General features: G+C 41.2%; 1 protein-coding gene across 1 annotated transcript in view; it reads right to left on the reverse strand.

Moving 5' to 3' along the window:
- The window catches only part of LOC106132185 (bridge-like lipid transfer protein family member 1), a 63,928-nt gene that overhangs the window by 29,120 nt on the left and 17,575 nt on the right, over positions 1-17,233 (reverse strand). The window contains exons 14-29 of the mRNA XM_060954609.1: positions 16,588-16,768; positions 16,081-16,251; positions 14,913-15,124; positions 12,969-13,098; positions 12,482-12,667; positions 11,741-11,948; positions 11,082-11,213; positions 10,513-10,680; positions 9,927-10,117; positions 8,914-9,056; positions 7,745-7,891; positions 7,097-7,330; positions 5,591-5,713; positions 4,836-4,976; positions 4,237-4,336; positions 2,496-2,713 (exon numbers count right to left, since the gene is read on the reverse strand). Coding sequence (XP_060810592.1) covers positions 2,496-2,713; positions 4,237-4,336; positions 4,836-4,976; positions 5,591-5,713; positions 7,097-7,330; positions 7,745-7,891; positions 8,914-9,056; positions 9,927-10,117; positions 10,513-10,680; positions 11,082-11,213; positions 11,741-11,948; positions 12,482-12,667; positions 12,969-13,098; positions 14,913-15,124; positions 16,081-16,251; positions 16,588-16,768 — 2,685 coding nt within the window. The remainder of the gene's footprint in view (positions 1-2,495; positions 2,714-4,236; positions 4,337-4,835; positions 4,977-5,590; positions 5,714-7,096; positions 7,331-7,744; positions 7,892-8,913; positions 9,057-9,926; positions 10,118-10,512; positions 10,681-11,081; positions 11,214-11,740; positions 11,949-12,481; positions 12,668-12,968; positions 13,099-14,912; positions 15,125-16,080; positions 16,252-16,587; positions 16,769-17,233) is intronic.

Genomic DNA, 17,233 nt, shown 5'->3' on the forward strand with positions numbered 1-17,233 from the left:
AAGTTAAAACATTATACAGTACGGGTTCAAAACTTCCGTGTGAATATTGCGCAGGTCAACACAAGCTTTGTTTTTGCAAAAAGTTCCAATTAGAAAATAATAGCAAAAGATATGAATTCGTTGTAAATAATCGCATTTGCTTTAATTGCTTAGGAGGTAATCATTTAGTTAATATTTGCCGAAAAATCAATAATTGTCAAATATGTAATGAAAGACACCATTCGCTTCTTCATCCTTTCAATTTTAATTCGCGACACGCTACACAACATGGTGCGGTAGGTCAAGAAATAAACAAAACAAGTCCACTTAATAATAGCTTACCTGAGTCAGTTGTAGCTTTTCACATTCAAGATCATAAGCCAGAAACACCTGTCCTATTACCTACTGCTTTAGTAGAAGTAAACTCTAGATCTGGCAATCACTATGTTGCCCGTGCACTCATAGATCAATGCGCACAAGCCTCTTTTGTATCAGATAGATTAGTTTGTAAGCTAGGTTTAAGGAAAATCCCAACAAATAGGGTTATTCATGTATTAGGTCATAAGTCAGTAGCTTGTAAGTTCATGGTATTGTTAAAAGTTAGATCAATTTCCTTCCCTAATGTAGAATTTGAAACTCATGCCTATGTTTTAAGTGACATAAGTGGTTACATACCACCTAGAAATAAAGTGACATTAGATAATCGTTACTCAAGAGCAGTTCCCCTTGCAGATCCATTTTACAACTCACCTAATGATATTAATATTTTGTTTGGCGCAAATATACATGGATTTATATTACGCGATGGTTTAATAAACGATTTCGGATATCCCGTAGCTCAAAATACTTCTTTAGGGTGGATCCTCTCAGGAAATGATGCATCGTATATAGAAAAAAGTAAGATCACTAGATACAATACTGTTGAAGGAAATCATTTATTAGAAAATAAAATTATACCAAATAGGAAAATATTAAAGAATAGAAATTTCTGTCGATTACAAAGGCATGTTTCATAATTACATGAAATTAATAACATTTCTCAGAAAGTCTGTCAGTCACTAAGTCAAATTCGATGCCCTCACGGTGGGCGGTACTACTTTGTCAAAATTGACAATCTTCAATCTTCATTTACAGTAATTTATTAAACCATCTGTTTACTCAAGTATTTTTACATTTATCTGTAAACCAATCACTAAGGATAGAATATTGTTTTCTCGCCTATCTCTAAGCATCAAAGATGCACGAAGGAAGGACATTCTGTCCTTGGTGGGCGGTATGTTCAATTCAGGGATTACAATTTGAAAAGAGAGATGCAACCTCATTGGTTTAATAATAGTAATGGCTGGTAATAGACGCTAAAATAGATGTAAAAAAAAGAAAAGAAAAATTAGAATTGTTTTTTGATTGCATAATTATTATAATAGGTATTAAGATAATCTAGTTCACTGATTTTAGATCATAATTTATAATTCAATGTAATAAATGAAATGTATTGCATTTAGTTCAAATTACAGTGAAAGTTAAAAATCTAAAGTCCGTTTGTTATTTGTTTCACACAAAAAGGATCCCATATTTCAGCAGTGCAATAAACAATGGCCTCTTAAATGCTTGTGTATTTTTGACATGATCTTGACATAATTTGTACAGTAGGTATGTACATATTTTATTTTATATTTATTTTATTTGACGAAATATTCGTATTGACATAATCAGTTCTACATTCATTCATGTTTTTTAATGTAGACAATGTGCATTCGTCCACGATTTAGATTTAAGAGATCTATATTTGTAAATTGACGCCCGATGAAAATGCTGCAGTGTAGTTTGTTCCGCCGCTTCTTCTACACATGCGCTTTGGAAGCGGTAGTAGTTATAATTAGATTTAAGTTATGTGACGTCAATAAGTGATATCTTGTATCCAATTTTGAAAATAAATCTATTCTATTCTATTCTATTCAAAAGAGTAAAACATACAAAACAGATAGAGATGGTAAATTTTTAATTGAAGAAAAATAGTGATCTTCTTTTATAAATTTTCACAACAATGATTTAAGTTAAGACGCAATTGAAGTCAAGTTTATTTTTACGTTTTAACTTTTACTACTTATTATAGTTTTCTTTATTTCTACCAACAAAGTATTTCATTTTACATCCCGGCCTAATTATTTAAACAGCCGACAAATTTGCAAAAAAAAAAGTAAATTCTATCATTAAGCCAAATAGCTGTACGTGTTTCAAGACTGTTGGCTCTGTCTACCCTACAAAAATTCAAATCAAAATTAAAAAAAATTCAAATTTTTTTTTATTTATTATTATAGGATACTTCATATCGCTTAATAATTGTCAAAACGTATGGTTTAACAACATTGGTTGACGTCAAATAAATTACTTAAAACTAAGTTTACTGCCGCTTCCAAGGCGTCAGTGCAGAAGAAGCGGTAACAAACTGCACTGCAGCATTTTCTTCACAAGGGATATAGACGTGATTATATGCATGTAAAAAAAGAGTTCAATACCTTTTCGAAGACCTGCTGTGTGGCCGTAAGCACTTCCTTGGTGAGATTGAGCCTCTTCTCGTTCCAATACTCGTAAGCGTTCTTGTAGTTGAGCCACACGAGTATGGCGCGGTCCACCGCCACCGGCTGGATGTAGATGAGGGGCCTCTTCAGCGTGATGAGCACCACCTCCTTGTCCTCGCCGGCCACCATCTCGTCTTGGAAGGCGTTGCGCATCGCTGGAGGAGTATTTATTGATTCGTGAAATCAGGTCTATATTACTTCTGGTCACTGTTCCCGCTGTCTATCCCGTCATTTTGAGCCCTTCCCGGACAAAATCCTCCCATATTTCGCTAAGTTTTTTCGGTTTTTATTAGTTTCAGGACAGAGGTAGCAGTCTTGAAAGACTGAAAGGCCACGTTCAGCTATTTGGCTTTATGATAGTATTGAGATTCAAATAGTGACAGGTTGCTAGCCCATCGCCAAAAAAAAAGAATCCCAATTTTGTAAGCCCATCCCTTAGTCGCCTTTTACGACATCCATGGGGAAGAGATGGAGTGGTCCTATTCTTTTTTCATTGGTGCCGGGAACCACACGGCACGAAATCACGTATATAGACCCTTGGGGGGTAGACAGAGGTAGCAGTCTTGAAAGACTGACGGGCCACGTTCAGCTGTTAGGCTCAATGATAGTATGAGATGCAAATAGTGACAGGTCGCTAGCACATCGCCTATAAGAAGAATCCCAAGTTTTATAAAGTCTATCCCTTAGATTATAGAGTATTCTTATTAGTATGACTAGTAGATTTTGGTGAGTTCAAATATTGGTCGGTTTAAAATTAGAATCATGTTAGAAGCACATATTTAAAGTTTAAACGGAAGACATTTTGTCTTATTTTGACGGCCTCTGTGGCGCAGCGGTAGTACGCTTGTCTGTGGCATCGGAGGTCCCGGGTTCGAATTCCGGCCAGGGCATGATGAGAAAAGAACATTTTTTGATTGGCCTGGGTCTTGGATGTTTATCTATATAAGTATTTATTATAAAATATAGTATCGTTGAGTTAGTATCTCGTAACACAAGTCTAGAACTTACTTCGAGGCTAACTCAATCAGTGTAATTTGTCCCGTATATATTTATTTATTTATTTTTATAATTACATGATCAATCTACCCCAAGACCATGGTCATATCCGTACCAATGAGAACGCGATCGGAAGAAACCACAGTAGGATAATAATGTTTTGTGGTGAAGCTATATAACATCTTATATCTACACCAAAGACACTACACTTCTATTCTATTCTATAGGGAGGTCGGCGTTGAATTAGAAATAGATCCGTGAAATATTGATGAGAATTATAAAAGGCTCTGTCTACCCCGCAAGGGATATAGACGTGATTATATGTATGTATGTATCATAGAAGATTTAAAATTGTATTGACATCATAAAGCGATAACTTATATCCTACTACGAAAATAAACTCATTTCTACTTCAAGTCGAATGAAAAATGAAATGAAAATGAAATGAAAAAAATGAAATGAAAAAATGAAAAAAAGATTTATTTTTCCACAACATACTAATATACAAAATTAAATTTATATTGGAAGGTGGACTGGAGCCTAAACTAGGTTAGACCTGTATTTCAGGCCTCCAGGTCGCCCACCCTTTTATTCCTTGAGCTTTGGAGCCAGTGACTGAGAATGATTGGGAATGATTTATGAGAAAGAGAGAGAGAGAGAAACACAAAGACTAACAACTTACAGATTCTAGTATTGAAGAACGCGTACTGCTGGAACTCTGGTTCGGCTTCCTCGAACATCGCGTTGCGTATCACTTGTCCCAAGCTTAGGTTAAGCTCAACCTGCAAAAATATACAAACATGAATCTACATACGAAATGATCAAATTAAGTACGTCCTAGTAAAGGGTCAGGTCAAAAGTACCCGAAACCGCCGAGCTTGCATGAAGAGAAAGGAGAGGTAGTCTCTGCCTATCCGTCCTATTATTTGACGTCAACCAATGTTGTTAAACCATACGTTTTGACAATTATTAAGCGATATGAAGTATCCTATAATAATGAATAAAAATTTTGAATTTGAATTTGACTCCTCCGGGATAGAGGCGTGGTTTTATGTATGTATGTATGAATCTACATACATACATACACACGTGTATATCCCTTGTTGGGTAGACAGAGCCAACAGTCTTCAGCTATTTGGCTTAAAATAATAGAATTGATATTCAAATAGTGACAGGTTGTTAGCCCATCGCCTAAAAAATATTAATTAGAGTTCTGCACGCTGTTGGCCAGCTCCAGCTCCAGGTCCAGCGCCGCCACCAGGGTGTGCGCGGTGTACTGACCTGCGCCTTGGCGAACAGCCGCACGCCGTGGTCGGCGGGCCGCGGCACGTTCTGCACCCTGTTGGACAGCTCCAGCTCCACCGCGCCGGTCTCCAGTCTCACCGCGCTGTTGCTCGGAGTTGTCGCCGTTAGTTGGATACGCTGTGAACGAAAAAGTTTGATTAACAAGAGTCAACATACATACATATAGTCACGTCTATATCCCTTGCGGGGTAGACAGAGCCAACAGGCTTGAAAAGACTGAATGGCCACGTTCAGCTATTTGGCTTAATGATAGAATTGAGATTCAAATAGTGACAGGTTGCTAGCCCATCGCCTAACTAAGAATCCCAAGTTTGTAAGCCTATCCCTTAGGCGCCTTTTATGACATCCATGGGAAAGAGATGGGAGTGGTTCTATTCTTTTTTTGTATTGGTGCCGGGAACCACACGGCACTTATCTCCAAATTTTCACAAACAAATTTAAGTAAGGTATAACAAACATTCTATAGCACCTACATAGTTAGTCGCTTTATTGAGTCAATTTACATCTATACAATGTGGCAGGTAGAAAAAAATCTGTCGAATCCTTCGAAAAACAGGCCTAATTGTATGTTACGCTATATCAAGACCCCTTATTGACCAACGTTGACAAGACATATTAGTCAACTTCCCTCTCTCTCAATATTTAAGTGCAAGAGAGAGAGGGAAGATAATCTTATCTTCTAAGTATCCAAACAAATCCAATGATCGTGAATCACCACTCGTCCCACTCACCCTGATCCTGATGATGAGCGAGAACAGAATCCTGCTGAGCGCTGACGATGACGCCTCCTCCTCGTTCCACAATGGAACTGGTTTCTCGCCGCCGTACACCTTCTGCACCACTTCGTTTACCTCCTGCAATTAGTGACTAACGTTTATCTATACTAATATTATAAAGCTGAAGAGTTTATTTAGGATCGTAGCATGTGTAATTCCATAGTCTCTGCCTGCCCCAATGAGAAACAGGCGTGATGTTATGTAAGTATGTAGGAGTTTATTTGTTTGTTTGTTTGTTTGTTTGAACGCGCTAATCTCAGGAACAACTTATTCGATTTGAAAAATTATTTTTGCGTAGAACACAACATTTAACGAGGAAGGCTTTATAACATGACGCTGCAACTATAAGGAGCAAAGAAATAATGGAATATGTGAAAAAAAAACGGGGAGAATTATTCATCCATGAGAGCTTCAGTGATGCCCAAATAACTGTTACACACGGACAAAGTCGCGGGCACAGCTAGTTTAGATATATAACTTAAAATTATATAAATGTTCGATATTCAAATGCATTGTTTAATTGAAAGGAGTTGTCACTAAGCGAATCAGTCATCTCGTCTACACGTTGGTTTTCCTTTTAAAGAGTAGTACAAGCCATAGTAACCCTTATACAAACGTACAATAAATGTCAACGTTCTAGCCATCTGGAGAGAAACCTCTAGAATAATGGGCGACTCGGACCTGCCTTCTACGAAGTGATATAGGTTTGAGACGAACCATGTTACGGAAACTTTTTTGAAAACTTTTAACGAAGCCTTATTTGAGTGCTGGATATTGTTTTTTGAATAAAAAGTCGTAACTGACATATAAAGAAGTTGAAATTGAATATTTTGTTTGTTAAAGGTAGCAAATGTATTTGATGCTAAGTTTTTAAAAGTCAAGGTCAAGACATGTCTTTTCAGCATTCTGTTAGACTAATATATAAGAGTCGAAATTGTGACCTTCATGAAGACTTTCTGGACAAACACGAGGTGGTTAAGCAGGTCCGTGGAGAGGGTGTGTTCAAACAGTCCTATATCCGCCGTGGCAGCCAGATAGCTTCTCTCAAGTGCTCTGAAGACCAAGACTGACCTTCATGAAGACTTTCTGGACAAACACGAGGTGGTTCAGCAGGTCCGTGGAGAGGGTGTGTTCAAACAGTCCTATATCCGCCGTGGCAGCCAGGTAGCTTCTCTCAAGTGCTCTGAAGACCAAGACTGACCTTCATGAAGACTTTCTGGACAAACACGAGGTGGTTCAGCAGGTCCGTGGAGAGGGTGTGTTCAAACAGTCCTATATCCGCCGTGGCAGCCAGGTAGCTTCTCTCAAGTGCTCTGAAGACCAAGACTGACCTTCATGAAGACTTTGTGGACAAACACCAGGTGGTTCAGCAGGTCCGTGGAGAGGGTGTGTTCAAACAGTCCTATATCCGCCGTGGCAGCCAGATAGCTTCTCTCAAGTGCTCTGAAGACCAAAACTGACCTTCATGAAGACTTTCTGGACGAACACCAGGTGGTTCAGCAGGTCCGTGGAGAGGGTGTGTTCAAACAGTCCTATATCCGCCGTGGCAGCCAGGTAGCTGCCGGTCCTGAGTACTACTCCATCGCAAGGCGCGTCCCCAGCTCCAGTGCTGGCCTGCTGTTCCAGGACTCTCCCTGATACGTGTACAGCGGGAAGGGCCACCGATGCCGCAGCCGGGATGTTGGCTTCCGTCACCTGGATGAGGAAATTTCGATGATTTATTGGTTATAGCAGTTGAAGACACAGTATTCTTATCGTCCTAAAATGTCAAAAGTAAGAAGTAAATAATTTTAAATGAATAAAATCTGAATTAACTTTGAACTGAACATGTACAAGACTATATAGTTGTGTTGTGGTAATAAAGCTGGAAGTGGTTGCCGTGTGGTTCTCGAAACTTCACAATGGGACCACTCCATCACTTTCCCACGGATGTCGTAAAAGGCCAATGGAATAGGTAGGCTTTCCCTGCAAAGTACGCGTAGGTCAGATGGAAGTCCCTTGATTTACCCAGCACACGATCATATTCAAAGCTCGCTCCACGGTCTACCCTTCAGAGACGCGAAGATGTAACCCCAACTAACGTCACGAGGAAGAGGAAGACTAACTGACCTGCAGCTTGGTGACGAAGCTGAGGGAATGCTGAGGCAGGTGCACTGTGAAGTGCGCCTTGTTGCCCGTCACCCCGGAACTCTGCACATGCTCCATTTTGTACTGCGCTTGCAATGACGGCAGGAGGGCTGCGGTGATACTGAGGCTCTGGAAGAATATAATCAATAGTTAAAAGAAGGGTGCAGAAGGCATTTACATATTAAAAGTTTATTTATTTATTTTATTTTTATATTTATGTATATCATGGAAAAAGTAAAAATAGAACTTAAAGTAAATATAAATTTAATACATACATACATACATATGATCACGTCTATATCCCTTGCGGGGTAGACAGAGCCAACAGTCTTGAAAAGACTGAATGGCCACGTTCAGCTATTTGGCTTAATGATAGAACCGAGATTCAAATAGTGACAGGTTGCTAGCCCATCGCCTAAAAGAGGAATCCTAAGTTAATAAGCCTATCCCTTAGTCGCCTTTTACGACATCCATGGGAAAGAGATGGAGTGGTCCTATTCTTTTTTGTAATAGTGCCGGGAACCACACGGCACATATAAATTTAATACTTATTTTTAGAGAAATTTCTTCCAGTAAGCCCTCGACAGGAAAATGTAAATAAAGGCATTGGCTTGTGTACAAAATTAATAAGATATAAACTTACAGAAACATAAAGATATTACATCTAAGATTAATATAGGACATACTGGCGAGAGGTTCGGCCAAAGAGAATATGAATGCGGATGAAGCGAAAAGAAGTATGCGGAGATCGTAGTGAGTGGGAGAGAATGTAGTCTCTGAGTATTCCTTCGTATATTTTATCATTTGTGGATTAACTTGACATTCATCATCAAACAATACTCACTTGTAGAGCTATGGATATCGTGAGGTTCATAGCGGTGAGAGCGCGGTGGGAGAAGATCTAGTTAATCATCTCTGATTTTGTAGTGCCATGCATACATTTTAAAAGTATATTTTACCAACTTATCAAGTATGCACTTTCGTAAAGCGACTGGCGAGCGCTATTTCGCCCATTCAGTTAGTCGTCAATAGGCCGTGGTCCGGGCGTGTATTATTAACCTGGACTTTCCATCCGCTAACTCACCAAGTATACCCGAAGCCTGCCAACTTTACCTAACAGCCTTCTTGCGTCAACCCAGTGAGCCACTGACCTGCAACGCTATGGAGAACTGCAGATGCAGCGGGTCGATGAGCGCGGCGGCGCGCGGGCGGGGCGGCGCGCGCGGCGCGGGCGGCGGCGCGGGCGCGGGCTCCGCGGCGGGCGGGCGCGGGCGCGGCGCCGCGCGGGTCACGCCTGCGAGCATACATGTATGTCATTCCATTGGGACTCACAGAATATCTTTACTTAAGACATCAAAAACCAATACAGGCTGACATTTAAAACAACTGCATCCTTTTAAACATAGACTATACCCATGCTTCTGAGCCGTTTGAGCCTATTTTTATTTAAATTAAACGTCATCATTTTCACATTTAAAAAACCCTCAAAAACTACGTCACACGCTTTATTAAAGACCAATACTACAAAAAGAAATTAAAACTAAACATGTAAATAAATGTCTGAAAAATAAATTATTTTTCTAGTATCAAGATCAAGTAAAGTACAGAGTTGTCGAGATCGCTCAGCTGAATGAATCTTACGCGTCGATTTTCCGCCGGCCGGGGTGATGTGACGTATTTAGGATCGTAGATTTTGATACTTTTATTTTTTTTCGTACTTCCTGAAATTTGAACTGATATTTTTCTTTTAACGTTTTTAAATATCCTTTAGATGAGTACACTTAACATTCAAATTTATGCAGTTGAATTAAAAGTCGCTCTGTATAAATGACCAAGAGGAGCCTAAAAATGGTTTCAAAAATTTACTTTGTTCTGTCTGTCTTCAGGACTGTTTTGTTGTCTTCTGTCTGTTAATTCTGTCTTTCTGCTCTGTACGTTTTTACTGTCATCACTTTAGAATAGAACCACTCCATATCTCTCCTATGGATGTCGTAATAGGCGACTAAGGAAAATGCTAATAAAATTAGAATTCTTATTATAGGCGATGTGCTAGCAACCTGCCACTATTTGAATCGCAATTCCATCGTAAAGCCATACAGCTGAACATGACCTTTCAGTCTTTTCAAGACCTTGTCTCGAATCTGAAAACTAATAAACATCTCACCCAACTCCTGCAGCGTGGAAGACAGTTGCCGCGATGATCTGGTCATGACGCCGTGCAGCGCCACAGGATGCTGAGGCAGGTCCACTCTGATAGCTCCAATGCTGGCCAGCGCTGCTGCTCCAGCCACGGCGCGACCGCCTTCCCATGAGTACAAGGCTTGAGATTTACCCACGCTTATTCGTACAACCGTTCTGGGGAAAAGAAGCGTTTGGTAGAAAATATTGTGGGGTCTAATATGCTCCCCTGTGGCACGCCACATTCTTTGTTTATGAAAGTGATAAAGATCGAACATGCTTCCCCGTGATATACAATACTCCGCTCACATTGCGGAGGTGAGACAGAAGTCATTATGTGGATCATGGTGAAATCAGAATTTCAAGGATGTATATAATTATGATGTGATGTGAATGTGACAATTATTTCCTGTTAACGAGCAAGCGACCGAGCTACTCATGTTTAAGAAAAAAATCCTTCTAATATTATAAATGCAAAAGTTTGTATGTCATTATGTGGATCATGGTGAAATCAGAATTCCAAGGCTGTGACCGGTACTAACGCTTTAAGGAAGAATAATATCTGGACTTACTGATGGTTGGGCGCCACGCCCTCCAGCAGCACGATGGTGGTGCGCCCCAGGTTGCCCGACAGCGACCACTGCCGGGCGCGGGTGGCGGAGAGGGAAGCCTGCAGGGAGGTGATCTCCGCTTCCAGCTTCAGGCCCGATAATGACGCCAGCAGGCGGGTGCGGTGGATTCTGAAATTAAACGTTACATACATACATACATATGGTCACGTCTGTATCCCTTGCGGGGTACACAGAGCAAGCGGTTTTGAAAGACTGATAGGCCACTTCGGCTGTTATGCTTAATGATAGAATTGAGATTCAAATAGTGACAGGTTGTTAGCCCATCGCCTAAAAGAAGAATCCCAAGTTTATGAGCCTATCCCTTAGTTAATTAAACGTTAAAATGTCAATATGTGAAATATATTCTTTGAATGAATATAAGACATATAGATAGGGCGTCAAAATGAAAACTAAAAATACACGTAACGTTTTAAATTACATGTATTCTATCATTGTATTAACTAATAAATATTGTTTTGAGACCTTTTCATCATCCCTATTGGACAGTTAGCGCTTTAAATGATAATAACCTGGCAACACCGACGACGACGATGCCCATTGGCGCGGCGCTGGAGGACGAGTTGCTGGTGTTCTGCTCGCGGGAACTCGGCCGAGTGCGGCTGTGGCGGTAGTGTTCAGGTATGTCCGTCGTCACTGAGAATCTGGAGAGAATATCATCTTGTTGGTGTCTCGAGCAAATGATACATTGAGGGATTTCCGAAATATTTAGTTTTGTGATGTAGTGTAGAGTATTTTTAGTGACTCAATAGGCGAAGAAAGTAGGCTAAGGAGTTGTTACAATGTTGTTGTTGTAAAATTGTATGTGGACCTGCGTAGCTAGCATGGTATGCGCGAGGACACTTTTATTGAGCAATTAACTATCGTTGTCCTGTTTCAGTTTATAATAAAAAGCATGTTCAGGAATGCGTCTGATTAAATTAAGAAGCAACAACATTTCTTAATAATTTGTCTAAGCAATTTGTGTAATATTCTTGATCATTACTCGAAGGTAAAACACGTATAGTACGCTCGCTTTTAAAATTCAAGATCAGATTTGAGTTTTTGTTCAAATTCCGACGTGTCCACTACGAGACAAGCGAAACAGCGATAGCTTATCGCGCGATAAAAACAACATCGCGCGTGCCATGCTAGCACCGATGACCTCGCATGTTCGTCCGCCATCAGTTACCTGTGAGTGATGGTCTCGGCGTCCGGCATGTTGGCGTAGAGCTCGAGCAGCTGGTACACGGTCCGCCAGCAGCGCGGCGCCAGCGTGCCGTCCGCGGGGGAGGCGGGCGCGGGGGGCGCGGGGGGAGCGGGGGGCGGGGCGCCCGCGGGGGGCGGAGCGCCCGCCGGGAACATGGGCGTGTGCGCGCCCTCGCTCAGCGAGCTGTAGCCTGCGGGGGGCGGGTACATGAACCTACTTATATTTGGATTCAAACTTGAGGGTTCAACGAATTTATAGGCAAAGTATGTTCGAATAGTCCGATATACTGAGTACTTATTTAGGTAAAATACATGATACACTTCCAAAATTTCTAAACATATTTGCCAACTTCGGCTCTTAAAGTTTTAATGACGCTAAAATGAAAAGACATATCAGCACTATAAACATAAAGATTTAAGAAAACAAAAAAAACCGCTAATTCAAAGTGTAATCCCACTAGGTACCAAGCAAGTTTCTCCTTGACACTCATCTTCTGACTACGTGAGTCGATGATGGTGCGATGTTGAAGCTTTCCATTTGTCCTTCAAGCTCAATTCAGATACAATGATATAGGCGACCGTGAAGCTCCGAAGAGAAGTAACCAAAAATTTCAATTGGGACCCACAAAATCACGAGAAAGATGCGAAAGGATCGAAGAACTGCTTCCAACATCAAAAGAACATCGCTGATAAAATAAATCTACCTTACCTCTTCCCCACTTACCAAGTTTCCCCTTCACACTCTTGCCAGTGGATCTTAACTTCTGCGCGAAGGACTGCGGTCTCGGTCTGACCACGTGTGGCGGTGGTGGGGGCGGTGCCAAAGCTTCCCACTTGGCGTCCAAGCTCGTTAACTCGGACTCCTTGTCCAGAGACGTGACGCTCACTAAGTTCTCGCGGAAGTCTGATACTGTAAACATGTGAACAAGTTAACCTTTAATATGAACTAATACGACAACTATTTCGGTAAGATAAAACGTCGTGAGCACAGCTATTAACCGAGATATAGAGTCAGATAACGTTAGGGACGAGTCGCTTTCCGTAATACCTAACTCAGATATACACATATCTGTATTATTATGGTAGAGGATTTATATAATTCTTTTGCTTGAAAACCCTTAAAATGGTTAAACACAATAATGGTTGTGTTACACAGATTTTGTTTTTGTTTTTTCGAAATAAATAAAACCCAAACAAATCAATGTTCTTACCAGACGAGGAGGTATGCTTGTTCCGTCTCTGAGAGATTTTCGTCTGACTGCGAAGTTCCACCTGCGTGTCTTTCACGTTCTGGTACATGTTGCTGATCTGATGCAGCAACCGCAGTAGAGGCATGTTCACCTACAATCACGTACATACATACATATAGTTACGTCTTGTGCGGAAGACAGAGCAGTCACATTAAAATAAGATTATTACAATCACATTTAATATAAAGATCTTCTCTTTTATCTTTTGTTGGATGTTTTCTAAAACAGTTTCGCTTCTTTTGCGAAACACAAATTACTGGACTTGCTAGATGAGTATCGTGGTCTCTTTAACGCGGGTGCGTGAAGGAAATTGTAAACTTTTGTAGCGAGAGCGATAGTCCGGGCTCGACCGCCACAGAGGGAAGATCTTCCGCCAGGCTAGGTGGTATGCCTTGGGTAGCTCGCGACAGATGATATTGAGTCAGAGGTTGTTTTAATGTCCCAATCCGTGCATAATTGACACACACATGACAAATATCACAGCACGCGTATAGTAAAGTTCGGGATTCCGACAAATCTAGAACTTCAGACGTCATCTGTACGATGCGAGGTGATGGGGGGTGAGCGTAGAATGACGTGCGGATACGTAGATGTGACCAGCTTATTGAGGTAGTATAAGCCATGAGCACCCTTAACAGGCTGGTGACATCAACGTCACCCGCCGTTCTGTATTGGTATTGTCGAAATGACGAATTAGGTAGCCGCCGACTCCTCTTTTGGTTGCGTATTTCTGCCCTCCGGAGGTCACCAATGGAGAAATGTCTGGTTGTAATTCTTGGGTTTTTTGGTATTAGGTTGTGGTTGTAGACGATCGTAACTTATCTACTTGCCATCAGAGTTGCATTTCTAATATTATTTCGGTTCGCAAGTTAGTTTAAGCTCGTACACACAGCAGATTCGAGAATCTTCTCTCCCGCTATTGAAGTGATATTGTCGAAATCGCGAATTAGGTAACCGTTGACTCCTCGTTTGGTTGCATATTCCTGCCCTCTGAGTCACCAATGAAGAAATTTCTGGTTGCAATTTCTTGGGTTTATCCGTATTAAGTGGAAAAGTAAACTAGGCTTCGGTTCGTAGTCACCACGTTTTTTCAAATCTTGTACCTCGGAATTCATATGATAAAACAGCATTACATAGTCGATAAAACACATTATAGCGCCATCTAGCGCAATTCAATGGTAGAATGACGTGCGGATACGTAGATGTGACCAGCTTATTGAGGCAGTATAAGCCAAAAGCACCCTTAATAGGCTGGTGACATCGACGTCACCCGCCGTTGTGGTTGTGAACGACTGACGCTGCTCTTGAAGATTTTCTTCTTTGGCCGCCTTTTCCATTGCTGAAGGTCGTATACTTGAAAGGCATTCGTGGGTCAATGTATTATTTTACTCAATCTTGTTCGGATCTCAGCCTTTCTCGGAGCTGTTGCTAAGCAAGACCAGTAATGATGGTTATACATACAGACATACATACATAGGATATAGTCACGTCTATATCATTTGCGGGGAAAACAGTGCCGACAGTCTCAAAAAGACTGACAGGCCACTTACAGTTGTATGGCTTAATTATGGAATTGAGATTCCAATAGTGACAGGTTGTAAGCCCATCGCCTACAAGAAGAATACTACTGGAAGAGATCCATGGATAAGTCCGCCATTGCAAATGATTTGTTTCTTTTATAACTATGTACTTGTTATTTTCTTGTTACTGTGTAAATTTCTATGCAATAAAGATATTACAAACAAACAAACCAAGGAAGAATCCTGAGAAGATTGGCCGTGGTCTTGGATGTTTATCTTTGAGTTAGTATCTCGTAACATAAATCTCGAACTTATTGCGAGGTTTATTATTACTATTTGATTTTTATATGATGTAGTAAATAAAACTATGTAAGTTAAGACATACCTGCTGAGATATATACCGCACGCTTATGTTGAAGTTCAACATAGTGCTGATATGTTTCTTCAGCTGTCCCCTAGATATGTAGAGCACGTTTTGTCTTTGGATGAGGTCATCGACCGCCATGTCCGCCACCTTCTTCAGGTCTACATCTATGGACACTTTCTCGCAGAGGAATGATGGCGTTTCGGATGGAATATCCGCGTGAGATTGGTTGCCTAGAAAGATATAATGTTTATTTTTAGAAGTGACAGACTAACATCTTGTACGGTACATTTTTTTGTAGTATTGGAAGCATTTCTAATAGTTTAGTATGTTGAAATCATTGCTTGACTTCGGTAATTATGATAACATATAAGAAAAAAGTTTCAAGTTGATCAGACGTTTAGAAATCAGTGAAAATTAAGCTCAAAGATCCCGTTACATACATACATACATACATACATACAACCCAAGCTAATAAAAGCGTAGTAAAAATGGAGAAAGATCACCCCTTTTTGCCGGTGGTTAAAAAGAAATTGAATCTTTAACCGGATGTACCCGGGATTTATACCACGAAGAAGATGATCTTTAGCGACGTCGATTCAGAATTTCTTCATACCTTCAAATTTTTGGACACCAGATAAGTCGTACGACGTGGCATAGCTCATTGCTCTTATTTTTCGGCAATACCGCTCTTCAATATCTCCATCCAGACGTTAATCCCAGTTACATCTCACTAATATAAGAGCCACAAAGGGCCGGGACCCACACGGCTTAATATTCTAAGTCGTTGAGTATTGTTGTAGAAAAATTTGGCTTGATATCGCTAAAGAAATTATGCGAGCGAAATGAACTTCAAATTTAGTTTGGCAAAGACCAGACAAAGGCTGACGGCCTCTGTGGCGCAGCGGTAGTACGCTTGTCTGTGACACCAGAGGTCCCGGGTTCGAATCCCGGCCAGGGCATGATGAGAAAATAACTTTTTCTGATTGGCCTGGGTCTTGGATGTTTATCTATATAAGTATTTATTATAAAATATAGTATCGTTGAGTTAGTATCTCGTAACACAAGTCTCGAACTTACTTCGAGGCTAACTCAATCAGTGTAATTTGTCCCGTATATATTTATTTATTTAAAGTGGTGAAAGAACTGTAGAAGAGTACACCCTGGGTCATGGAGCTCCTATGGTCACCTTTTTTGTTATGTCTACGGTCTCTGGCCAGCTCGCTGACCACGATGTCGATTCGGAACACGTCCACCCACGCCAGCAGCGACAGCTTGGAGCCCAGGGACTCCAAAGCTGGAGCCGCGCTCTGCACTGCACCTGGGCCTTGGCCGTCTGCTGAACTCTTCTTGGATTCGCCTGTTAAGATGAACAGATTAATATTTATATGATTAACAAATCGAGTGGAAACTATGTGCCGTGTGGTTCCCGGCGCCATTACAAAAAAGAATAGGACTACTCCATCTCTTTCCCATGGATGTCGTAAAAGGCGACTAAGGGATAGGCTTACAAACTTAGGATTCTTTTTCAGGCGATGGGCTAGCAACCTGTCACAATTTGAATCTCAATTCTATCACTAAGCCAAACAGCTGAACGTGGCCATTCAGTCTTATCAAGCCTGTCGTCTCCGTCACAAGGGATATAGACGTGACTACATGTATGTATGTGTGTAGATATAGCAGAGAGCTGGCGTACCCGGCGCCACCTGGTGCGGGCAGACGCCCAGCGCGGCCAGCAGCGGCTGGAACACCAGGTGCGCGTCCAGCAGCATCAGCGAGCCCTGCAGCGGGTACAGGCTGCACGCGGGCAGCGCCGCCGCCGCCGCCAGCGGGTTCATCTTCGACGCCGGGATGATGGGCTTCTTGCTCTTCGGCTCCTGGAATTGTTACTTCTGATAACGACGACGGCGGACCGGCGGCCTCTGTGGCGCAGCGGTTGTGCGCTTGTCTGTGACACCGGAGGTCCCGGGTTCGAATACCGGTCAGGGCATGATAAGAACTTTTTCTGATTGGCCTGGGTCTTGGATGTTTATCTATATAAGTATTTATTATAAAATATAGTATCGTTGAGTTAGTATCTCGTAACACAAGTCTCGAACTAACTTCGAGGCTAACTCAATCTGTGTAATTTGTCCCGTATATATTTATTTATTTAATAAGATAAATCGTGAAGCCATACAGCGATGCCGTTAGTCTTTTCGTGACTGTTGACGCTGTATATCCCACAAGGGGTATAGACGTGACTCTTTTGTTGCATGTATGTTGAGTAGGCCTCTAAGTGTAGTATTTAGTATAAAAATTCAAGACCTAGGCCAATTAAAAAAAAGGTTTGTTTCTCATCA

The sequence above is a fragment of the Amyelois transitella genome, chromosome 2 (assembly GCF_032362555.1).
Source record: "Amyelois transitella isolate CPQ chromosome 2, ilAmyTran1.1, whole genome shotgun sequence".
In the NCBI taxonomy this organism is placed as follows: Eukaryota; Metazoa; Arthropoda; class Insecta; order Lepidoptera; family Pyralidae; genus Amyelois; species Amyelois transitella.